This window comes from Macrobrachium rosenbergii, chromosome 31, assembly GCF_040412425.1.
Source record: "Macrobrachium rosenbergii isolate ZJJX-2024 chromosome 31, ASM4041242v1, whole genome shotgun sequence".
In the NCBI taxonomy this organism is placed as follows: domain Eukaryota; kingdom Metazoa; phylum Arthropoda; class Malacostraca; order Decapoda; family Palaemonidae; genus Macrobrachium; species Macrobrachium rosenbergii.
In genome coordinates, this window is record NC_089771.1 from 22,547,246 (window position 1) to 22,572,725 (window position 25,480).

General features: G+C 40.0%; 1 protein-coding gene across 6 annotated transcripts in view; it reads left to right on the plus strand.

The window, feature by feature from the left end:
• Positions 1-25,480, plus strand: part of LOC136855405 (protein dopey-1 homolog) — a 91,297-nt gene that overhangs the window by 18,391 nt on the left and 47,426 nt on the right. For 3 of the 6 annotated variants that reach the window (XM_067132395.1, XM_067132397.1, XM_067132399.1), the window contains exons 9-12: positions 10,218-10,436; positions 12,336-12,469; positions 16,390-18,682; positions 23,799-24,029. In XM_067132395.1, the coding sequence (XP_066988496.1) occupies positions 10,218-10,436; positions 12,336-12,469; positions 16,390-18,682; positions 23,799-24,029 (2,877 nt within the window). The remainder of the gene's footprint in view (positions 1-10,217; positions 10,437-12,335; positions 12,470-16,389; positions 18,683-23,798; positions 24,030-25,480) is intronic. The other 3 variants (XM_067132396.1, XM_067132398.1, XM_067132401.1) reach the window with 1 other exon arrangement.

The window sequence follows — 25,480 nt, forward strand, 5'->3', positions numbered from 1 at the left end:
TTATCCGGATCACCATTATCCAGAATTCAACATTATCCAACACACCCAGACCAGGGACCAAGGCCACAAAGATATATGATCTATATAAATTTTTAAAAAATTTGAAAAAACCTCTGTGATGGTTGGCAATGCTGCATGTTCTCACAAAAGTGTTGGTAACACTGTTTACACTCATAAACAAACTGAAAAAGGGTTTTATGGGTGGGGGAGGCCTGGAGAAGTTTCCAAGTGGGGGAGTGGGTTGGATGGTTGGGCACCATGGGAGAGAAGGGATTGTTTTGGAAGGTGGGTTGAGCTGGGGAGCAGTTTCCCTGGCTGGGAGAGGGTGGGGATGCAGTATTGGATGGGTGAAGAGGGCTAGGTAGACTTCTGGCTTGCTAGAGCTTGTTGTTTTGTGTTGTTATGCTTATGATTTAATTTATTTTGGACACCATTCTCATTTATGTTTTTACTCTATTTTCTTATTCTTTATTTTTACAACCCAAAAGATAAACACAAGTGTGTTCGTAGGGTATGTACTTACACACATGCACACACACACAAACACACACACTCATTCAGTGGTGGTAGTGAGCTTGCTAGAGCTTGTTTTGTTATGTGTTTTTGTATGTATGATTTTTCCACATTTTATTACAGGATATGTAAACTGCTGTACTGTAACCTGTAGTGAAATGCATTAAGCACAAAGAAAAAAAGAAGAGGAGATACAGTATAGAGAGAGAGAGAGAGAGAGAGAAATATCACTAGTGATAAAATATTCTTTTGTGTACTGTTATAATATCAGGCATATAAGTAAAGCTTTTGTGATATTTTGAGTTGAAATGAAAAATAATAAATCCCAATAAAACAGAAAATGATCAACTACTTTTCAGTAGCACTCTTAAAATGAATTTGATTTGGATGGTCATCATTGAGAAAAACCGTACGTACTAAAGGTGTAAACGGAGGGTGTTTTATACAGACACGGTTTCCATGGTTATCTGTGCTTACCAAATAAATTTAGTTTTTGGTAGCTTGTGCTAGGCTAGGCTTTCAAACAAGATTACCAAACTTATAGCTTATGTAACAGTTCATAAAGATCTCTTATAATTAACAACCACTTACCAAAGAACTGACATAAACAACATCGAGTATGACGTAAACAAACGAATCAGGAAACGGCTGTTATGCAATTTTGAGGGATTTTACTTAAAATAAATACTTTTACATTCATTGACAAATAAAAATAATAATTCTGGTAATGTATTTGTTTCTTTTAGCAACTAAAGAATTGTTCTCCAAAGTCTTTTGCTAGTAGGTTCAATTGGCTGATTCAGAGATTGTAAACATTGTGTCAATGCCAGTGGCAGATGATTGTTTTTTTTTTATATATCTAATGATGATGATGTAACATGATAATAATACAGTTTAAATGGATTCAGTAAGTAAAATATCAGGTTCATCACCAATACTTTTATCTTAAATACATCTGTAATAGCATATTTGACTTATGCAAATGGATACTGTGAGTGTAACACCTAGCCCAGGTCAGTAGTTCACGCACACACATTTTGTACTCGTATGGTAATACAATATGGTAGCAGCTGATAAGCAAGTTACTGAATAAAAGCATATTAATGATCATGAAACCATGGCAGGCTGTGAGTTAACAAAGGTAGGGATACCTACCTACTGAATCGTGTCATTTCCGAGGGAGAGAAAAAGGAGTTACACTTTTTCACATTGTATTTATGCAATATATTTTGTCACAGTTAATGGGGAAAAAAAGATAGATGATTGCCTTTTGCATAAATTTTTCTGTTTGAAGTGTGATGGTTGTTGTTTATAAGCATATTGAGTGTTTACAGTTATGTGGTACTGACAAGGTTAGGTGAGGAAGGGTACAGAGTTGCCCTTGAACACCTGTCCTTTGGCTCTATTAATCCGGGTAATTGAAGGATTACTGCTTTAATTCTGCTGCACTGTCTGGAATGGTACAGTGTTGCCAAAGTAGTCATCAACTAAAGCTTTTCTTCCTCTTTCGTTAGTTTCCCTTACTAGAAGGAACAGTTTTATTGTTGTTATTTCAGTGTCCAAATTGCCTCACATCTATTTCTGGGTAAAGTGCTGTTATTGAAGACCTCTTAGCTTATAAGACCCCCTCCCCAATTTCAGAGGGAAATATTATTACAAAAAACTTTTTTTGCATTTAAGTGCTTCATGTTATTAAGATCCTATGTAACTACAGTATGGCAAAAAAAAAAAACACAGACCAAGCATGCAACTGGGACAGTAGGAAAAATTCCTTTTTGATAATAATTCCGTTGCACTTTGCAAGAGAAAACAAAAACAGCTTAGGTCTAGCAGAAAACATTTTATGACACTCCCCTTCATTGGCGACAATGAATTTATGAGTTCTTAAATTTGCAAACAAAATGAAAACAAAAAGCAAAATTATAGCTTAAGTATAACGTTATTTTAAAACTGGTGCCTACAGGAACCCATTTGATACTGGCAGTACTCTTCTCCCAATGGGTATGTGAAGGGCCTGTTTAAGTCATCGCCCTTTCATCTTTATCTCATCTGAATGTGCAACTTCCATAATTTTCCATTTGGTGTCAATTCTAACTCTGTTTTGTCATCTGGCTCCCAGTTTTCTTCTTAAAACCTTATTTTAAATTAAGTTCATTGGCAAATCATAATTCATGTCTGTAAAGCAATACAAATTGCACAGAATCTTTGTCAAATCTTACTCCCATATGCAATTTCAAGCTTTTCCTAGTTCTAAATCTTTATCAACTTGCTTGTTGTTTGATTTGCCTCTGATAGTCTTTCTGTGCTTCCAAGTTAAGATAACCTGTATTGGACAGCATTGTGCCTAAATATTTGTAAGATTCAACCTCGTTTATCTTTTCCTCATCTAATGTTGTTTCTTTCGTTTGTGCATACTCTGACCTCTACTTTTTTAGATTTACTTCAAGTCCCATCTCCTTAGATATTTGAGTTATTCTAGTAAGCAAGATTTGTAAATCTTTTGGTGACTGAAACAGCAAAACAGCATTATCCATACACAGACACCACCCTACTTATGAACATTCAACTTACAAACATTCAGAGGTACAAAAAAATAGGATCGCAGATTAAAATTGTGTTCAGAGTACTCCCATTTGGCACCTGTAGCTTCAGATTTTACTCTGCATGCCCTTATATAAAATACAGTACTGTATGTACCGTGAATTGTGTTTTAGGATGAAAAAACATACAGTACTTTATTGTTTGTTCATGAAACTTACCCGTCAGATATATATAGCTGTATTCTCCGAAGGTCCGACAGAATTTCAAATTTCGCGGCACACGCATGGCCGGTCAGGTGGTTAGTACCCATTCCCGCCGCTGGGAGGCGGTATCAGAACCATTCCCATTTTCCATTCAGATTTTCTCTGTCGCCGGTGTTGTCAACAACTGTTGTCTGCACCTCCGTCATAGGATTTGCTTTTTCTAGATTACTGAGTATCTCATTGTCTTTTGGTATTTTGACTTTGGATGCGGTAGATAAACCTCTGCTTTATTTCTTTAGGTTTTGATTTAGATTATCATTATGTCTGGGTCTAGCTCTGCTGAATTACACGTCGCGTGTGTGATGTCTGAATGTAAGGTGAGGTTGCAGCTACGGTTGACCCTCACACCTTGTTCTAACTGTAGGAAGCATATATGCATGTTGAATGATAGGTGTGATGAATGTGTGCTTCTTTGTCTGAAAATGAATGGGCGTGTAGTAAATATGTGAGAAATTGGGCGTGATCGACTGAGAGGTCTTCCTCCAGGGTGCTTCTCTTTGGAAGTGTTGATGTCGGCCCTAACTCCCCTGTACCTAGATCCCTAGCCCTGTGGTTTTGTCTCCTGCCTGAGATCGTGTGAGTGGAGACTAATATGCTCACGCCATGATGGAATCGATTCGTGCGTAGAATCTAAAGTGTCCAGCTCTCCAAGAAAAGTGTTGTGAAGTAAGCTAGTGCCCCCAGTGCAGTGGAGGGCGTCAGGCCGCCCCATCATGCCTCTGGGGCCTGGACCTCTGCTGGACTCCCAGGACTCAGGAGAGGCATGTCAGCCGAAGGAGGGTGAGGGAGCCCCACCGGTCTGGCGTCCCCCGGCGGAGATCCCTGAGCGTTTCCCAAGCTGCCCAGGTCGATCTCGTGTTGGTCTGAGACTGCTTCTCGTCTTCTGACCACGTCCTCCCACGCAGGGGTTGGAACCGTCAGGTAGACTCTACGCCCTCTTGAAGCTTTAGGGAGGAGGGCCTTTCCTCTCTCTCCTACTCTGTGCTCGCCAGAGTTTGTGGATGTGTTCCCCCAAAAGAAGTACAGGACGTCATCCCAAGAGAAGGCGTTTTGGCGTACGCTCCAGCTCTCCCTCCTCAGGAAGAGGATTAGGGCGTCCCCTGGTCCTTCTTCCTCCAAGTTCCGTAATTCTCCTCCAGAGAGAGGCGTCACCAGCAGAGGACCCTTATTGCCACCATGCAGCAACTCTCCTCATTCATTGCAGAGAGAGTCAGGTCCGTCCTCGTCGGAAGGATGTTAGACTTCCAGTGAAGAGATCTAGGCGTTCTCCTTCTCCGCTCCTGCGTTACGTCACCTTCATCTGCTTAGCCGCTCGTCGTGGAAGGAACCTAGACTCTCGTCCCCAGGAGAGGTGTTGGGGAGGACCGTCTTGACGTCACCCAGGGCGTCCTCCCCTCCCTTCGTTCTAGACGTCATGTTCACCTTTTTGTTGATGACGCTCGTCGCTCCCACGTGGCTCTGGGGACGCGATCCTGACGTTCGTCATGCTGCCAGGCGGCCAACCTTCGGGGGCGATCCTGGCAATGACTGCCCGTGGCGATTGGGCGCTCAGAAGCTCGTCATGCTGCCAGGCGTGGCCTTGATAACGTTTTTGACTCCCGCTAAGGCGCTCCACCTGCCGTTGCTATCGGCTCGTGTGGTTCCTGGTTCTCCTGCTGCTTTGCACGCAGTTCTCTTCCAAGCAGGAGTCCCTGCGGCGTGTTTTCCTCTCCAACTTCTCTCTGCTCCGCCCGATGTTGGAGATAGACTCAGGGTCTCGAGTCTGAAGATGAGTTGAAGGATCAGTCCTCGTCGTCGGACTACCCAGATTCTCGTCAAGCTTTGAAGGAATTGTTTCCTGACAAGTTTCTGCCGGCAGTACCTCTCTCTCCCTCCTTCTCAACTGACTTCTTCTAAAGTCTAGGAAAGCTAGGATTTCCTGAAAATGACTAAATCGCTTTCCACTAGCCGGGCCTTCAGAAAGTCCATTTGTGGATGGACTCCATGAGCTCAGGAAAGTCTTCTTTTCGCCCCTTCCCCCTTCAAGACTCGGGAAAGCGGCGATGGTATGAGACGGAGAAGACTTAGAACTACGTCTTCCTTCCTCATCTAAGGGAGACTTCGCCTCTCTGGGTTGATTCAGTAGGAAGACTCATCTGTCGACAGCCAAGGTTCCCTGGACTCTTACGAGGAGATGGACCACCATCTTTTGAAGGAACCTTTTCAAGGCGTTAAGTTTTCAACTTCCTTGACTGGTGTCTTGGAGGCTTTGGACATTAAGTCGCCGAGTCAGGACTAGATCTCCTTGTCGGACCTTTGAAGCATCTTGTCTTGCATGGACAAGGCGGTCGAGATGGTTCTGACGAATTGGCCTCGCACTTTGCAACTGGGTGCTCAAGAAGAGGTCTCTCTTCTGCGCGGTTAAGCTCTGACAGTCCGTCTCCTTGGCACAGAAAAGGAGAACTGTTGTTTGCTCCTTTCCAATCATCTTTTCCCGGCCGTTGGTAAAGGACATCGCTGCAAGCTTGCAGAAGACCACACAGGACCTGTTGGCACAGTCATCGAAGCGCCCTGCGGTTCCCGTGACCTCGGCAGCGTCAAACGTCAGCAGTCTCCCAAGATGAAGCCCTTTGTGGGATCATCTTAAAGCTTCTTCTCGAGAAGAACCTCTCGAGGAGGTAAAGCCCTTGCTAGAGTAGGGGCAAAGTGATGTGATTCTCCTCCAGATACCGGTGGTGCCGAGGCTGCGTTTGCCGAGGAGCCTGGAAAGTGAGAGGGCAGACAGTTGGTCCCTTTCGGTTTAGAAAGGATACAAGTCCCTTTCCTTTCTCCCCTCCCTTAAACCTTTAAGCCCCCCTTGGACCTCTCTCTCGGTAAATCTGGTCCAGGAAAGCAAGAAGTCCCCTGTACGACCTGCAGCAAATGCTCGTCAAGAGAGCAATAGAACAGGTCTTGGACCTGGATTCCCCAGGCTACCACAACAGGCTGTTCATGGTCCCGAAGCAGTCGGGAAGTTGGAGACCTGTGCTGGATGTCAGCAGCCTGAACAGTCGTGCGAAAGAAACTTTCAAGATGGAAAGCAGCGCTCAGTCTGTTCTAGGGCCTTAAGACCAAGAGGGATTGGATGGCCATCCTCGACCTTCAGGTTGCGTACTTCCACGTACCGATACATCCTCAGTCAAGGAAGTTCCTGAGGTTCGTCTTGAGGAAAGGTGTATCAATTCAGAGCTCTTTGCTGGCCTGTCCACAGCTCCCATGATTTTCACCGTCATCATGAGAATGTAGCAAGGTGGCTGCATCGGCAGCGTCGTGTGTCGCTCTACTTGGGCGACTGGCTGTTGGCGTCATCGAGGAGAGGTGTCTGGAGGATCTACAAGCAACTAAACCTGGCGAAGGAACTACGGCCCTGCTGGTCAACAGTCACACCTGACCCCAGCGCAGTCCCTTCGTGTATCTGGGGATTCAGATGGACTCAGTGGCTTCCGGGCTTTTCCGTCCCGGGCGATCAACAGCTGTGCTCACGGGAAAAAGTCCTCCTCCTAGGAAAGAAACATGTTCGGTGAGGTGGATGAGTCTGCTGGGAACCATTTCCTCACTGGAAAAGTTTGTTCCCTAGAGGAGACTACATCTCAGGCCTCTTCAGTTCTTCTGCAAGACAACTGGGAAGACAAAAAATCTCAAGTTGTCTCTCAAACTTTCCCTCTCGGTGAAAGGGCATCTCCAGGTGGTGGTTGGATCCCTCAAGGCTTTCAGAGGCGTGTCTCTCAGCCTTCGAACCCCGACCTGGTGTTGTTCTCCGGCGCGTCAATGTCAGGGTGGGAGCAACATTGGGGGAAGAAGTGTCAGGCATCTGGAGAGGGAACAATTATTTCTGGCATATCAATATGAAGGAATTAGGGGGCGATTTTTCTAGCCCTTCGATTCTTCCAAGATCAAGTGTCGATCGCACAGTCCAGGTGAAGCAGCGGACAATACCACTGCTCTATCACACCAGAAAAAACAGGAGGCACTCATTCGTTCCCTGTTCGTCCTTGCGAAGAGAGATCTGTTGTGGCGAGTTCCAGGAACGTTACGATCTGACGGGTTTATGGCAGGCGTTCCAGAACGTGAGAGCGGACCTGCTAAATTCGTCGTCATCAACTGCTCCCGACAGAGTGGACTCTGAACCGGAGGTGTGTCAAAAACTGTGGGGGTTTGTGGGATTCGACCCTTAGTAGACCTGTTGCAACATCAAAGAACAACAGGCTTACTTTCTGCTCTCCTGTCCTGGATCCAGGAGCAGTATCAATAGACGCCCTTCTTTGGGACTGGTCTCGTCTGGACCTTACGCTTTCCCTCCTTCAAGATCCTGGGAGAAGTGGTCAGGAAGTTAGCGTCGTCGCAAGATCGAGGATGACTCCTGATCGCTCCGTATTAACCCTTACAAAGGAGTGGTTCCCGGAGAGTAATGTCGCTGCGGTAGACTTTTCAGGGGGTGTTACCTCTTCGTCCAGATCTCTCAGGAACAGCCCCACTTGAGCGATACCATCAAAACCTCTCCGCTCTCGGTCTGACTGCGTTCAGACTATCGAAATGCTGGCGAGGCGAGAAGGTTTTCAAGCGGATAACAGAAGCGATCGCGAGCCAGAAGAACATCTTGATCGCTGGTTTACCAATCGAAGTGGGCGTGTTTCGGCAGTGGTGTGGCTCGCAGAAGGATTTCCTCTTCCTCGACCACTGTGAGCCAGATTGCAGACTTCCTTCTTTCAGGGGAAGTTCCGAAGCTGGCAGTCTCCACTATTAAGGGATATAAGAGTATGTTGTGTGATTCTTTTTTTCTTTTAGGGGAATAGATATCATAACAATACAGGACCTCCATGACCTCATTAGGTCGTTCGGGAGCGACTAAGGTGCCTCAGTTTTGGTTCCGTCTTGGAACTTGGACGTAGTTCTTAAGTTCCTGATGCAAAGCCCCTTTGAACCCCTTCATGCTGCTTCTTTGAGAGGCGTAACAAGAAGCGTTATTTTTAGTTGCTCTCGCTACTGCAAAGAGAATCAGTGAGATTCATGCGATATCTAAGTCAGTTGGTTTCAAAGGATACGATGCGGTGTGCTCTCTTCAACCGTCTTTTCTTGCCAAGAATGAGAGCCCGTCACACCCCTGGCCCAAGTCCTTTGAATTGAAAGGTTTGGCGGGTATTCTGGGCCAGGAACCAGAAGGTGCTTTGCCCTGTTAGGGCTCTAAAGTTCTACTTGGACCAAGACTAAGAGTCGAGAGGTCTTGCGGACAGGTTATGGTGCTCGGTGCGAAGCCTGACGTCCCCATGTCAAAAGAATGCGCTGGCTTTTTCTTCTTGAGGTCCACCATTCAAGAAGCGCATAAAGTTGTCAGGAGTGACTTCGAACTTTTGAAAGTTAAAGCGCATGAGGTTGGGCTGTTGCAAGCGTCAGTAGCCTTTCAAAAGAACATGGCTCTGAGCGATGTATGAATGCCACCTATTGGAGGAGTCATTCTGTGTTAGCCTCATTACCTAAAGGGCGTAGAACAGTGTAGAGTCTTTGTTCATTGGGACCTTACGTTTGGCTAGTGCGATCTTGGAGAAGAGGCAGTACCCATCCTATCCTTTAATGTATGGTTAGGATAGTTTTTAAAAATTTTTGGTTGTGTTTTATGGTTTGTGGGTAGACTGTGGGGGCAGTCTTCCCTTTCCCTTAGTTTTTAACTAGTCACGATGTTTGGTAGGTCAGGTGGTTATTTTGTCTCTTTGCTTCCTTCTTGAGGAGCTCTGATCTGGGCACATAGTGGTCACGTCCCCGTTGACAGATCGTCTGGAGACTCTCCAACCATATAGGTCTACCTCGTTGGAAACTCCAGTAAAAACAGGCGCAGACTTGGGTGACAGTAATCACAGAAGTCAGCTATGCTAAAAGGTAAGGAACCAAGATGTGTAATCATCTGCATTGTTTGTTTCTCAATCCTATGCTGTCTCTGCCCCACCTCAATGGTGCGATTCAGCTATATATATATCTGACAGGTAAGTTTCATGAACAAAATGATATTTTAATGATAAAATAAGGTTTGTTCATACTTGCCACAGCAGACAGTTATGCTATTCATGTGCCCACCCACACTCCCTCGGAGACAACGGCACTATGAAAATCTGAATGGAAAATGGGAATGGTTCCTGATACCCGCCTCCCAGCGGCGGGAATGGGTACTAACCACCTGACCGGCCTGCGTGTAACCGCGAAATTTGAAATTCTCGGACAGCCGAATACAGCTATATATATATCTGCCGAGTAGTATGGAACAAACCTTGTTTTATCATTAAAATATCATATTTTGTATCATACTCTACTTAAATAGGTGTGAAGAGTACAGTAACCAATTTACAAACAATTCAACATAGCCTTCTGGAACGTACTCATTTTTAAGTAGGGTGGTGTCTATATTCTAAACTGTCAGGTTTCTCATTTTACTACACTCTAAACCTTCTTTTCTGTCTCCAACCAGGTTTTTCAATGAAAAATCAAAGAGATTTTATAATGTAGCACCTCACTATTTTTGACAAGACTGCATTAACATTGAGACCAGATTAGCAGACAAGTTTCAATTCCTTAATATGCCTGTGTCTATTTCATTTTTCATTTAGTTTCCATTTAGTATATTTTGATTCAAATTTATTTATAATGTCCACTGTCATTTAGGGACGCAGAATGTGTAATTTTAGCAAATCAAAGTTATAATCAGGTGTAAAATTACCAGGTCAGAGGTGTGTTGTTGAAGTACCATTACATGACTCATGGTTCAGTAAATCATAAAGCCAGCTAGGTTTTAGAATCAACAGTGCAGGAAGGTAGAGGGCATACCCGTATCAATTTTTTGCTTATGATTTCAGTGTTACGGTGTGAGTTTTGTTTTTATTTATTTTTCTCTTGTAGCACGTGGCTTTGCAGCTCTGGGATTATTTAGACACTTCCAGTTGTCAGCTCCATGTCTCGAGTACGGAACTGCTGTTGCAATTACATAACCTAACATTACCGAGTTGTGACAGTGCAACTCTTACTTCAGCACCTCCGCAGCCACCCATTTCCATTGTTGAACGACAGATGCTCATGAAGTTAACAGCCACAGTACCTTCAGATAAAGCAGGAGAAAAGGTACAGAATGCTAAATTTTTTCTTGTGTTTATTCTTTGAAGCAATATTGTATTGTAGCATTGTTGATGGATTGCTGTAATTTAAGATTCTTTGGTTCCTCATCTTTAAATTTAATTTTGCCTTCTCAGATCCCCAGACCTGTCAAATGCACCATGTCAGTGGCTCAGATATACTGTGTTCATTTTATTTGCTTAAGGTTTTTCATGAAACATTTTTTCAGATTCCAAAACTGAAGCTTGCTCCGTAAATACACAAGCACAGTGTATCTTGAATGAAAACATTTTGTGAAACTCAAAAATATACAGCATACAAAATATCTGTAATTTGCACATTTACTCGTTTATTATCTGATCTTGGGTATCATGCGATCATTAAAACTTCATCTAAAAAAATTATTTCATCATGTACATTGTGTATAGTGCGAGATGTATTTTCAGTAGGTTATGCTGTGCTAGGCTCTCTATTCCTGTCTCGGTTTCAGTAGATACCTTTGATAATGCATATTACATCTGAGTTAATGTTCAACTAATACATAGGCTTAGAAGCAAAAGTTCATTAGGTTAAATGCAAAACTTCATACATTGAATCAGGCTTACCAACCTTGTGACTTGTCTAAGAGTTCATTACTGTTTTTTATAATTAACAACCACTTACTACTGTATGCAAGACACTGGCAAGTACTGGCAAGTACTGACACAAACAATCGAATCGAGAAACAGCCGTGTGCCGATGTCGGTTACCGTAACTAACACACGTTTATTATCTTTTTGATTTCTTAAGGATTGCCCCTGTTACCAAGGCCAAGATCCCTAGTGCTGTATTTTCTTGAAAAGCCTCAAAGACCAACTGTACTAACATAAAAGACGGTTCTGCTACAAGAAGAACGGGGCTATGGCTAAGGAAAGCCATTACTTTCTTGGATTTGCAAAAAATTGAAAACCTCATTTAATCAGCTGGGAGATCAATAACCATGATGAAGAGCCTTTCTGTCACTGAAATGTTCAAGAATAATACCTGGAAATGATCTGCATTTATGTTCCCAGAACATGAATAAACTTGAAGAAGGTAGTGAGAATGCATAAGTCCTGGGCCTCTACCCTCTGGCGGTGGGAAAATTTGATTAGTTGGACTGGAAGCTGACACATTCAGCCCTGAATCTAGAAGCACAGATTCCAGAAAGATGTGTCCCTGTCACCTGATTCTGTCATCAAGCAAGTCCATGGTGTCGCTGCATATCAAAGATCGACAGAAAACCAGTTCTTCATTTGTGTATCTACTCTCTCTCTCACCTTTAAGATCTTGCCAAATGATCCTGTCTTCATTGGTGAAGGCCTTATCCAAAAATATGAAGCTGTTCATGATTCATGCCTCTCTCTTGACCTTGGGTCATTCCAGAAACCCATATTATCCCAGTGTGTAGCTGAAAAAAATATTTCTGGCCAGGGACCAAGTGAGCTGCTGTCTCTCCTGAACCATTCTGCTGTTGTGGCTGGCAGCTTGTAAACAATACCTGGAGGTGTATAAGCTTATTTTTATGGGGAGGTATCCAGGCTTAGTTATTGTAATGGAAGCCTTTTATTTTCTAACTGCTCCCTAGAAACAGGAAAGATTGCATCCATAGCTAGTGGTGGAAGGGGTATATAACAAAGTTATATATTTGATGGAACTTTTAGGACTACAGATTTTCAAACTTGGTAATGTTGTAAGTAAGTCCTATGGATCTCACTTTCACTTGAAAGTTTAGAGCTGTTTAGGACAATGATTTATCATAATTTTATCACAAGAGCATGTTTCTTTGTGGGATAAAAGTGTATTTGTTCTCATATTTTATATTTGTCTATATGTTTCTTATAGAGTTCAGTTCTTTTTATTTGAAGCATTTTATTTTCATCCTCTCAGACCAGTGTCGTTTGGAGTCATGAAGGAATCCGTGCAGAGTATGACTGTTTATCAATGCACAAATGGATGACTCTTTGGCAGGTCTCCAGAAACCTCTCTTCAGGAGTATCAGGAAATTGCCCAGGTTTTGACAGGTAAGATTACATTGAAAAATATTCATAGTCGCATGAGCTTAAATGGAGAAGCAAATCCACAATTATGTATGGGTATATACCCATACATAAATGTGGATTTGTTTCTCCAAGATTATATTGTGAATGTGTCAAATAACAAAAGAGATTGTGGGTGCAATATTTGATAAGATTACATGAGGTGTTCAAACAAAATTTCTAAAGCCTATTTCCGAGGTATGTTAAAGAGAAGGGTAACCAAGGAGCAGAATGATTTTGTGATTTGATGCTGGTAAATATTGTGTTTGTTAATCACATATCCCAACCTCCTTTCTGGATTCCAGTCTGTTTTGTTTTTGTGTTAAGTGATCATAAATTCATATCAGGGTACATTCCTTATTAACTTCCAGTCACTCATGTAATTCAGATTAATCCAACTTTGTCTTATAGTCACTTAGACTTTTTAGGCTTCCTTGTGTAGAATGTACTTTCCATGTATTTCATTTTTCCAGCAACCCAACATTGCCACCTTGAGCTGAAAGTTGCAGTTAGTTATTATGTTATACTTTGGGTAAATCTGCACTGTGGGTACCCTTTAGTAATCATTTCATGTCTTTTTGACTCCACCCATCTGTCTTTTCTGTCTACAAATGAATTTTTCCAGAAAACTGCGCTTGCATTCATGGTCTTGTGTTCATTTTGGCTTCATGTAATTTCAAGAGATAATTTTTACCATGACCCAAGGTTTTTTTGGGGAAGATCAGGATGATGGAGATTTGGGTATTTTTCCTTGGGTGTTGTGTTCTAATTTAGCAGGGTATGTTGTTTCAGTGTTCAGTCTCACACAATCTGATCTTGACTGAAGATTTGGTCAAGATCAAGGTTTGTTTAACAATTGGTAGGGATTCCTTGCTTTGCCTCTCTTGGTATATTATTCAAGGAATTTATTCGTAATTGATTGCCCTGTAATGCTAAAAATTGATAAAATTTTAACTTTCATGCTTTAAATGTGGGCCAGAGATCCCATTGGTAAGATGTGCTAAAAATGAAATGGGGCATTGTGGAAGGTGCTGAGCTTGGTTTCTCTTTTTTATCTGAGTTAAGACTGGAGAAAGCTCTTTGCCAGTTATCCATCATATTTCAGTTTCTACCTCCTTTTCTTTCACACCCCTACTTTCTCAGGTTAACTTCCCTCAACTGGTGGTAGTTTGACAAATTTAGGAATTTCTTTTCATAAATTTATTGGTGGTACTTTTTCTTTTTACATTAAACCTGCTTTTGCTTTAGCTCTGGCTGAATCTACTGGTGTTTTGCTCATTCACAGCCAACTACTGCTCATTTTCTCAGTTGTCTGTTGATTTTGCAAGTGTTTCTTGCAAGGACTTTTCTATTCCTATCCTAACCACTGAAAGTGATAATAAAAATATTGTTGACACTGCCATTATCAAAATAGACAGATTTTTACTTGGATATCATCCTGTTCATAATGTTTTTATGTTGTGTTTCTTATACTGGATGAGACCTGTGATGAGTTCCTCCACTTTATTTTACCTTGTGGCCTTCCTTTATGAATTCCAGTTTGTTGAAAGTTCTCCATGATTTTATGACCTTTCCCAGTGGTTGGCATCCTGCCACTTGCATACAGTATCTACCATTTCTCAAACTGAGCTGTTATCAGGCCTTCTCATTACATGCTCAGGCTATAGGAATGTTGAGATCTTAATCCAGTTACCACACCCTGAGAACCACATTCATCAGAATATTCATCAGCTGTTGTACTAACAGAAATTTTTATTCACCAGTATGCTGTATTGCAATACTGGAGTACTTTCATACTTTATCCTGGATGTTGGCACTGTTTTTTGCCGCTTACTTACTTTAGGCTCAAAGCCTCAAAATCCAGATTGTCTCTTGGGTAACTGAAATATTCTACCTTCTCCAAGTCCTGCCATCTATTTACTATTAGAATATCTTATACTTGTTAAGCTTTAAAAATTCCAGGGGCATCACTTTCTGTGTTCTTGTGTAGCTTCTTCCAGTATTGTGGTAAATAAGAAAGGGCCCATTGTGGTCCATGGAGGGTACTGTTTATCTCAGATTTTGCTGATACAACTACCTCTATCAGCACGCCAGATCTTGTGATACTTTTAACACAGTATCATCACTTATTAACAGATATTTTCTTTGTCATTCAGCCTTCATCATTCCAATATAATTGTTTTTCATAGTATTGTGTTGAATGCATTTTCAGGTTCTAAAGATTTGGGATACTGTAAGTAATACGGTGCTGTACTGTTACACATGGTACATTTGTAGTTACCTCAGCCTGATTCGTTATTGCATTTTATTATCTGGCATGAAGCTAAATTGGCGATTGTTAATTTTAACAGTTTTTTTCTCTCCTTCCTACCAACACTCCACCACTCCCCCTTCCCCTTCCCATTCTCCAGCAGTCATGCTCTAGAATGTCCAGATGCACTAGTTCCCTTAAAAGAAAACTCATCATTCTCTGCAAGTTTGGGAGGATCCCAGTGCTTCAGCTACAAACTATCTGATTCTTTTGTTTCTCAGTAATGCCTCTACTTGTACCAGCTTTCCTTATCTTTAAGTCTAGCAGGACAACACTGCTTATTATTTCCATGTATATTTCTTCTTTAGCTTATGTTATGTCTTTGTTGACAATGAATGAGTTTGAACATTTCTCCCTTTGGTGATGTGAATATCTTTTATAAAGGATTACAACCAGATACTGTTCTATTGGTAGTTGTTTTTGAAGCTGAGCAAGTTATCCTATTATTCTTGAAGTTTAAACATGCTTTATGTATTCTTGATTTTTTTAGATAGGTTTTATTCTACTGGCTGAAATTAATGCTAGCTAGTTGATGAGCAGTAGCTGAGTTTGTAAAACATTTTATAATTTTCTTTTTTTCAGTTCAAAGTATTGACTTACTTTTTCGAATTCAGATGATATATATATATATATATATATAGTTAGTATAGGTATATATATATATATATATATATATAGTATATATATATATATATATATATATATATATATATATATATATATGCAAAATGAATCGTTTAACGGTATGTGTACATTCTTGTACAGTTCCTAATTGTGTTCCACATAGGAAAATGAAATGTGTCAGTGGTTAGATTATGCCCAACAGTTTTGTCCTCCAATGGACCTCCTCTTGGAGCATCTATAAGGCAAAGGTTTGTAAAGTACTCTATACAATGCCCAGTGAATAAATTGCATAAATATCAATGAAAATACTGTACCAGGGAGAGAGAGAGTATACAGTGGTTTGTATTTCACGTATCTTTTAAGCATAAGTTGATAGATCTACTGCAGTCACTACATTTTTGTTAGACTAAACCACAGTACAGCACTGTATTTGTGTGTATGTTTAGTAGCAGTTAATTTTGCTAATATATCTTTGAAAATGAATGATAAAAGTTATTTTAAATTCTAAGATAATTACCAAATACCAGTTATGACAGGCTATTAATTACTTGATATGGGATTGTTGTGAACTATAAGCTTTGTGAGTTACTCTAGGGTACTAACATAAACTAGGATAAATGCCACTCTTTGTTACAAGTCAGATTTAATTCCTTATTGGGAGGGACAGACCCTCTTTTCCCCCACTGTCTCTTAAGTTGAGATGTCCTTGTGCTTCATTCAGGTATTCCTAGCAGATTATGTAGGTTGAAAATAGCATCATTTCATTTAGACATAGAGATGACAGGGAAATGGGATTTTCACCATTTTCATTAAAGGTCTGTGAAATGTACAATGTTTCTCAGCTATCTGTTTTATTGCTGTATGTATCTCAGCAAACATCTATTAATTGTATTGTTTTATATCACATAAGTTTGCTGGCTGTATGTTCAAAAGATATTTTAGTTGAGAACGTGTTTTTGCATTTTTCCAGATGTCTGTTTCTCATGGTGGAACGCCTGCGTGGGGATAGTGGTCCAGAGCGTAGTCTGGCACATTTGTGGTTAGCAACTACTCTGCAAAGAGGTGATATTGCCAGAGTCATGGATCCTGTACTTGTGCGTTTACTTCATCCTCATACACGCAGAGTGAGCGTCCAGCATGTAAACATTGAGAAGTTACCTTCAGTCCAGCCAAACCAGGGTAACAAGAATATATTAGAGGAGTCACAAATTTATGCCATCAGTTCAGTTGGTGGGGAAGTGATGTACCATGTTAGCAAGGAGGGAAGAGGCTCACACTTTAAAGATAAGTCCCTTGCTGCCTCAGCCAAACACATTCTTGCCTTTTCATCAATATCAAAAGACAGTAAGAAAGTGGTAACTCATCATGCTCCTTTAACAGAGTTTGAGTCTCCTTCAAGTCACGAACAGCCTCAGATATATACCTGTATGTCTCTCATGGTTAATCCCTTTACTCAGCATCCTTGGATTGATATGGAAGACTTAGCAAAAATGAGCAAACCATCAAACCTTTCCAATGCTGTAAGGATACAAAATGGAAATTATCAAAATCTTCCTGCTAAAACTGTTCAGGAAGAATCTCAGATTGAGATCCCCAGTGATGTAGTGTCAGAAGATGAAGAAGAAACCCCTACTTCTGTACAGGTAGCTGAAGAGATTTTGGAAGATATCTTGAAGTCTGTGTTTCTTAATCACTACAAAAGCAATGAAAGTGATTGGTCTAGTGAAGTTGATACAATGTCTCATTCTGCAGTGAGTGATGGATTTGCTTCAGATTTGACTACTCACCCTTTCCATTCTCATATGCTGCTTTATACACAGGTTGTTGACTGTGGGCATTGTCTAAATGGGCTGTCTCTGATTCGTAATGTCATAGAAGCTCAACCAAAATTATCACTTTTAAATCTTGCTTCCACCAGTATAAGTACCTTGCAGTTAAGTTCTCCACTGATCATTTTACTGGCAAGACACCGACGATCTGTGTTTGGTGATGGATTTGATGGTGGAAATGTTTCTGAGATGGTTAGCCAGTTTAGGTCAACTATGTACTTACAAGTGGTAATCACGGTTTGTTTGTATTACCTTCGTTCGTATTACCCTTGTCTTCCACATTTAAGGTTGAGAGATGAGCACTTGATTGATAACCATGAAGTGCAAGTTGCTTCAGCAGAAGTCCTGGTTCTTGTTTTTACACACCTGTCACCTCTAGTCAAAGATTCCCCAAGAGGCTTTACACCTTATATCACAGATTTATTAAGCAAATGCAAGGTACAAAAGTGTGTATTGCATTGTTTGCTCTCCACTGTTCATGCCATGACGTGGTTCAGTGGAGGAGCTGGGATTTCAGACAGCAAACCTAGCAGTACCCAAGAAACACGTACGTTCACAGAGGAAGTTCTTGAATATAACTGTCGCTCACGGAATCAAGTCAGTAATTTGCCTCACCAGGAAACTTATTTAGGTCGAGTTATCGATCTTACGTTGGCTCTCATCCGACTCGAAGATACCTTAGCCTCAGATCGTGCAGAAGGTGGAGGAATTAGAGATCCCCCAAGTGTTAGTATGAAATATTCTGGGTTGAGTTCTTCAAAATATCAGCCAGGTCAACCTATTCCAGCACAACCTATGTTTATGGAAGTTGTAACCGTAGCATTGAAGCAGCATCACTTACGTCACCTGCATGGACAATGGCTCCATCTTTTTACAGCCGCATTGCCTCATATGGGTCCATCTTTGCCTAACAATGCACTGCGTGTAACTTACTTGATATGTGAAGTATTAGAGTGTATGGCTCATCATTACCTTCCAGGGTCTTACTTTCCACAGGCCCCACCAGACTACGTGTTAACGTTACTGCAATCACTTACTACTGTTGTCCATTATTGCCTTCTGGATCCAGCACAGTCCCCAGCATTTGGGTCCTCCACGTCACTCAGTACTTCTCCTGCTTCCCCAACAAGTCAATCTGCTGGTCAGATCTTGTACAATCTGTTGCACGTATTTTCTCCAGTGGGCGAAATTGTTGATGCACCTGTTGAAAGCGGCTTAGATGCAGCAGCTTGTGCTCGGCACACACTTCTTTGCCATCTGCCACGTATAATTTCGTCGTTGCTTGCTCTTTGGACTGCCACCAAGGAAGATCAAGATTCCCCATTCATTCTAGGCAGTAGACGGGCTGTGAGACAAAATATTGTGGAGCTTCTGTCCCCCATATGTCATCATCAGACACCCCATCTTTTAGCAGCCATCAGTGTAGTTTGGCAGGTAAGATGTTTTGATTATAAATTTACATGTTGTAAAAGCCATTACTCTGTGAGAAAATGTTTTTTTTATGTATTAATCACAGTTGGGTGCTAAAATTATTCTTATTATTGTTTAGGTACTTAGCTGTGTTATTTTCATAGTTGAAGAATGGATTTTATTAGAATTTTAGAAAGTTGATCTGTCTTTTGGGATTTTTACTGTAGTGACATAAATAATCAAATAGCACCCATGAAAGTCCAAAGTACATTTTCTGTAGACATGCAATAGATGCTGCTATGTCATTGTATTATGGAAAGAATTGATAATCTCAGAATTCGGTAACGAGAAATTTAAGTGAACTATTTCGGGAAATGGGCTCAAAGCACAAATATTTCAGGCTATCATCAGGATATTACAGGGTAGGTATAATAAATATTTGATATATATAGTATTTACATTTTCAGTTTCAAGATTTTGCAGCAAATCTTACAGACAGCATTTTGTGTAAAGCCAGTGGCATATCTAATGTTATGAATATTTTCATTAAAAGGATTTGCTAGTTGCACCATTTCAAAGCACATGTAGGGAGTGTACTGTATATTTTGATAAAAGTTTTTACTTGGCATCTTTCATGCGATTGTAGATGTATTTTATAATGTGCAGTTGCATAGAAGTGCAAATAGGATAGCATTGTAGGTGCTGTGAACTTAGGTCACATTCTGTACAACACACATATGGTATTTGTATTGGTTACCAGTGTACTGGACTCCATTCCTGAGTTTATGGTGACTGACTGTCTAAGTATCTTGCAGTACTTTAATATATGTCTTGTATTACATTGATTGTTAGCTTGTGACAAAGGTAAGGTTTTACAGTAAATTTCCAGTAGATTGATCAGTTTCCAGAAAAAGTAAGATAAGACAGGAAATTGTAATACAGTAAAAATAAAAGGCTTTAGCCCCATGTATTCAAAATTGTGAGGTCATAATTGTGTGTTAAAAACGAATCCCAAAAAATATAATATTTGGGGTTTGTGTATCAAGAAAGACTTTTAGTACAGTATATATATGTATAAAAGTTCCATTTTTAATATAAGAATAGTTTTAGTTCTGTAATCAGGAAAAATATGATTCTCGTATTGCATATTTGTCAGTAAAAACTTGAATACTGTATTTATTGTCCAGGCATTTTGCAATGTTTTGATTATTAAGTGTTACATCACAGTGCAGCAGTACATGTAATGTATGCCTTTCCTCATACTATTGAGTGTTTAGTTGTCAGTTTAGTGGCAGACAGGGTGTGCATTTTCATTGTAGTGAGTTTACTGTTTGGTTTGGGGGTTCCAGTCCCAAATAAATTAATTTCTGATTGTTTCATCACAACTCCATCACTCACATATGCTCACATATGTGGTTTTTGAACATTTCCAACGTAGCATGACATATGTGTCACTTGGACTCTGCAAGTAGCCATCAATCACTTTCCTTACTTTTTAAGAGTCTGCAGTGTTGTCTACAGATCTGTCTGAATTCCCTAGATTGTATCTTCACTGCAAGACTGCCATCATTCACCTTATTCAAACTGTTTATAATTATTCCTTAGATTGTATCTTCACTGCAAGATTGCCATCATTCACCTTATTCAAACCGTATATAATTATTAATTATCTCGATGATATGTACAGCGCCTCCATAAGTATTCACAAGGAATTTGTTGCCCCTAGGAGGATGGTGTTAACTTCAGGAGCAGGAATTTTTTTATGCTGAGTCAACTGGTTGAAGTTGGCCAACTCTTTTGACAGTATTCCAAGGGCCAAGGCTCTGTAGCCTCACCTGGCTCAGTTTCTGTGCATTATGATTTTCAGTCGACTTCCCTAACTCCTCCTCAGTACATTCTTATCTGGTGATGTGGGGATACTTTTGCAGTTTGCAGGCTTGTCTGTCGGAAGAAGAATAAGCACTTCTTGCTTCTTGAAGAATTTTAGCCCTTACGGAAGCTTCTTATGCAGTAATGGCTTTCTTTGTTAGGAAACATGGCCTCACTGGAGAATGTCAGATTAATCAGGTGCAATTACAGTACAATCTCTGCATAAGAGATTACAGTTTACAGCAAACATTCTTTAAACTTGTAAGTATTCCAGGACCATCATTGTTGTCAGGTTCTATAGGAGAGACACCATAACTAAGAGTTGACTATTTTATTCTTGAATTATGTCCAGTTTTTGTTTTTCCCTCTGCCTTGTAACACAAAGAATTTTGGTAAGTGTCATTACAGTGACTTACAATACACCATAGAATGGTCAACACTGCTACACCATAACCCTTATGAAACGTCAAGGTGGTGGAAAGACCATCGAAGATTCCTAGTAGGTCAGAAACAATGTCATAGTGGAAAGATTGATTCTTTGAGTGAAATAAACAACATGATATTGGTTTGATAGTTCATTCTGCTGAAGGGCAATGTTTTTGGCGATTGAAGATTCAGGAAGGACAAAACTGCCTACAGAGTGGTCACTACCTCCGCAAGTCCGACAGTCGCTTTGGGATTAGAGGAGCACTCAAATTTGGGCTTATTAGCATGTGAATAAACGGGAATGACCAGTCTACCACTACTCCTTTGAGGTTTCACAGGCTTGAATAGTGGATGTGTTTCTTCAAGTTTGGCCTGATTCAGACTCATATGCCTTCCCCCTTTATCTTATGTAAGGAAAATATTGGGCAAATTTTTTGAGTACAAGAATTGCTCAATGACTCCTGTAGACCCTTAGTAGCCTCAGAGCAGATGACGTTTGGACTTTCTAGCTCTCTCAGTAGATGTCTCTCATATTCTTATAAGGAGAAATCAACTCAACGTACCGGATTCCATGTGGTTCCACTAACTTCCACATCTCACACTTAACCGCTTAGAGATGCTCAACTGTCTCCTCCCATAAGGAGCCTTGTATAAGAAGCAGCATTATGTGTATTGCTCAGGGTGCCATTCTAGAGGAATTTTCAGCACCTGTACCCCTGTAGACATCAGTTTTTCTCCTTTCATAGATATAGTGAGACTTTTTCACTGTCTATTCACAATTATTGTTCCATGCTTTCCTTGGTATTTTGGTTGAGATTGAAGCTCCTACAATTCAGCATTAATCTCTCTCTGGAATTTAAATGCAGTTCTAAATTTCATCTGCAGATCATTTTGAGAGTCTAGAATGAGTTCCATTGAAGTATTTACTATGAAACACTCTTAGTTAGCGCTATCGGCAGTTAAAAGAGTAAATTTATTGCAAGCACTCACCTTAAGGCTGTTGTAAAGGTGAATGCTATTTTATCTTTTTGCCTTAGAGCTGAGAATGATGTTAACGCTAAGTCGTTCCAAAACCTGTAAGAATTCCAGTTTAACCTCTTTGGTTTGAAAGAAGAGGAAACACTTCTTTGTTCTGTTAGGGCAATTAGAATTTACTTAGATAGGTTAAGCCTGCAAGAGGCAAAGTTATCTTTTTGCTTTGCAGTTTTAGAAAACCTAGAACGTCTTTGTCAAAGGTTAACCCTGGAGGAAGCAAAGTTAACCTTTTGTTTTGTAGTTTTAGAAAACCTAGAGTGACATTGTCAAAGATTAAGCCTGGAGGAGGCAAAGTTAACCTTATGTTTTGTGGTTCTAGAAAACCTAGAATGCCTTTGTCAAAGGTTAAGCCTGGAATAGGTGAACTTAACCTTTTGTTTTGCAGTTTTAGAAAACCTAGAGTGGTGTTGCCAAAGATCAAGCCTGGAAGAGTCAAGGTTAACCTTTTGTTTTGTGGTTTTAGACACTTAGAACATCTTTGTCAAAGATTAAGCCTGGAAGAGGCAAAGTTAACCTTTTGTTTTGAGGTTTTAGAAACCTAGAGCATCTTTGTCCAAGAACACAAGGTTGTCTGTGACGTATTTGATTAGGATAGCGCATGAGAACTAGCTCCATACCTTTACCTTTATTGAAGCTAAACATTCATAGTTTTATGACAGTTTGTTACTTGAGGTTGGGATTAATGTGGCATAGTACAAGTGCTATTTGGTTTTTGCAGCTCACCACCTTAAGTATGCAGAATCGTGTCCAGAAACAGTAAAGTCCTTAGTCTGCTACTAGTAGTGGGTAAAGTCTTTTCCTGAACCTAAGAAAGAGCAGTCTTTTAGGCTCTTTGTTTTAAATTCCAGGTTTGGAGGACCATGAAGGTACATGTATTGTATAGGAGCATACTTTTATATCATAAAGGTATTTATTTTTAGTTGACTGTCATTTTATAGGGCTTTTGGACCCAGGCACAGGGGTCCCCTCATGTTGCTTCTGTTTTATTCTGGCTGAATTGAAGCGGTTTGCTCCGCAAGGCTTCTTTTCGCTGCACATGTATGAGAGCCTTGCTCCCTGAATGGAATCCAACTTCTGGAGCAGTAGGATCCAGAAAGGATTCCAGATCAGCTAAGAATGTTTTGGGTGACATGCAAGAAACCTTTAGCTCGATTACTTGAGCGGATTTTGTCTAGCTGCACTACCCACCATCCTCTTCTCAATGTGGGAATCAGCTATCTTTAACCATAGGTAAGATTCATCCCTAATAATATAAATTTTCATAATAAGATTTATATGGATACTTACTTACTGTTGAAGTAGACCCCACCCAGCCCCCCCCACATAGTGGGCTGTCAAGGAGAATTCTGACAAGAGCTAAAGCATTCAAAACATGCCTGGTGGAGAACAGGTGTACTGGTCAGTCATCCGGGCAGCAATTTGATCTTTTGTTTGAATACTGATTTACCTATCAGCTTGGAGATATAAGCTATTTTTAACAGTAGGTAAGTATCCAAATAATACATTTTTTTATGAACATTTTTATTTTCACTAATTTGCTAAAATTTTATAATTGTGTATTCTTTTGGTAGTAATAGATTTACCAAATTCCAGGGAAGGATATATCTTTTGTTTTTAGGGTATTTTTATTTGACTATTGGAGTTTTTGTTTTTGTTGATGTCAGTAAACTTGAGCTGTTTCTTTTTCATAAGGAAGTGGAGTGGCATTGGTAACAGATTGATGCATAGGTATTAATTTATTCAAAATTATTGGATGAAAATATTTATCTTTCTTGTTCATCTCTTTCCATGATGTGGTGCTATCTGAAAGATTTTTCAGGGTGTAGGCAATGCAGCACTTTCATCTACAAGTGTGAAGAATAACAATAGTGACATCAATAGCAGACAGAGTAGCATTGGTGGATTGTTATGGAGTGGATGCTCACAGCAGCTAGGCCTCGTGGAGATGATGTCATTGTTAAGAGTGCTGCCATTACATACTTTGGTAGCAACAGTGAAGCAGGTCGTAAAACAGCCACCCATAGTTGAAGGGGCACAACAAGTGAGTTGTAGTTTTTCGTTAAAGCTGTTAAGAAACTTAGTTGCATCAGTATTAAAGTGATTCTTTGCTTGCATAGATGCTATTTCCTCTTCTCTCTCGACTGTCAAACAACCTTAACTGTGTCCAGCTCCATTTTTTGCCCTTGACAGGTAAGAATAATAAAAAAATAACCAATAATTATTCTATCCTCAGAAGAACAATAAAAAAAAATTACCCACAATTATTCTAGCTTTAGCAGTAACTCTGTTATTTTCTGGTTTTCTATCTGTAAAAATTTGGCTTTGTGAAATGGTTAAATTACTGCATACTGTAATGGAATTTTTCCTGGCTTCACTGCAAACATTTGATTGCATTTAATCATTGTTTGTGTTTATTTAACCTTAGAATTTCACTTAAACAACAAGAATATTTAAACAAGCTATGAAAAGTTGGGGAAATAACTCACTGTAAAGTATATTGTAGTGCATGTAGCTATTTTGCTTATTGCTGTTTGAGAAATTGAATAAGTCTGATGTACATAGGTGTTTAAATCCTTTCTTAAAAATCAGTGATGTTCATGTTATGGATTGAAGTTTGTATGTAATATTCTTTCTCTTCAGGAAGTTAATAGATGAATGCATGATGTAATTTGTGTTGTGTTTAATTATTTTTCATTAATAAAGAAAGGAAAAGAACATTGAGGAATACCAAGGAGTAATGATCACCAACTTGTCATTGCCACTCTGAAGTGGGAATTAAAAACACCCAGCAAAAAAAGTTGACAGAATACCTAGGTTTAATACAGTAAAGCTTCTTGAAGATGAACATAGAGACTTTTGCAGTTGAATATCAAAACATTTGCAAGTCTTGAAACCATATCTGAGGAGGAGTAGACAGTGAATGAGGACTGGTTTGACATGAAGACTGTATATCAAATCTGCTGGAAAAGAAGCACTGGGATATAGGGTAACAGGACAGAAACCTTAGATATTGGATGAAACCTGGGATACTACAATAAAGGACAGACAGAAGGAAAAGGTCATCTTATACAGTGAACATACTTCTAAACATACATTTTTACACGAAAAATTGCCTTATACACTGGCATATACGGTACCTTTGTCGATGACAGGAAAGAGGTCTAGAGACCCTCACTTAAGGATTGCTGCTACCACCGGGCAAACCTATCAACAGGGATTAAGTGCATATACTATGTTCCAGTGGCAAATTCGACAAAAGCCCTCACTGAGAGGCATGATTATATAAGTATTAAATACAAAAATACAGTTTTAATTCAGCTCATTCAGCTTTGTTATGAAAAGGAACAAGCAAATTAACATTTTTTTTGTAAGGATCTAGTTTTGAGTAAATAAAGAAAGAATATCTAATTAATTTTTGCAAAATTTATTTGTTAATGATCCAGCAAAGTGAATATTGCTGTCGTTACATTAGTATTAACAAACAGTAAATTA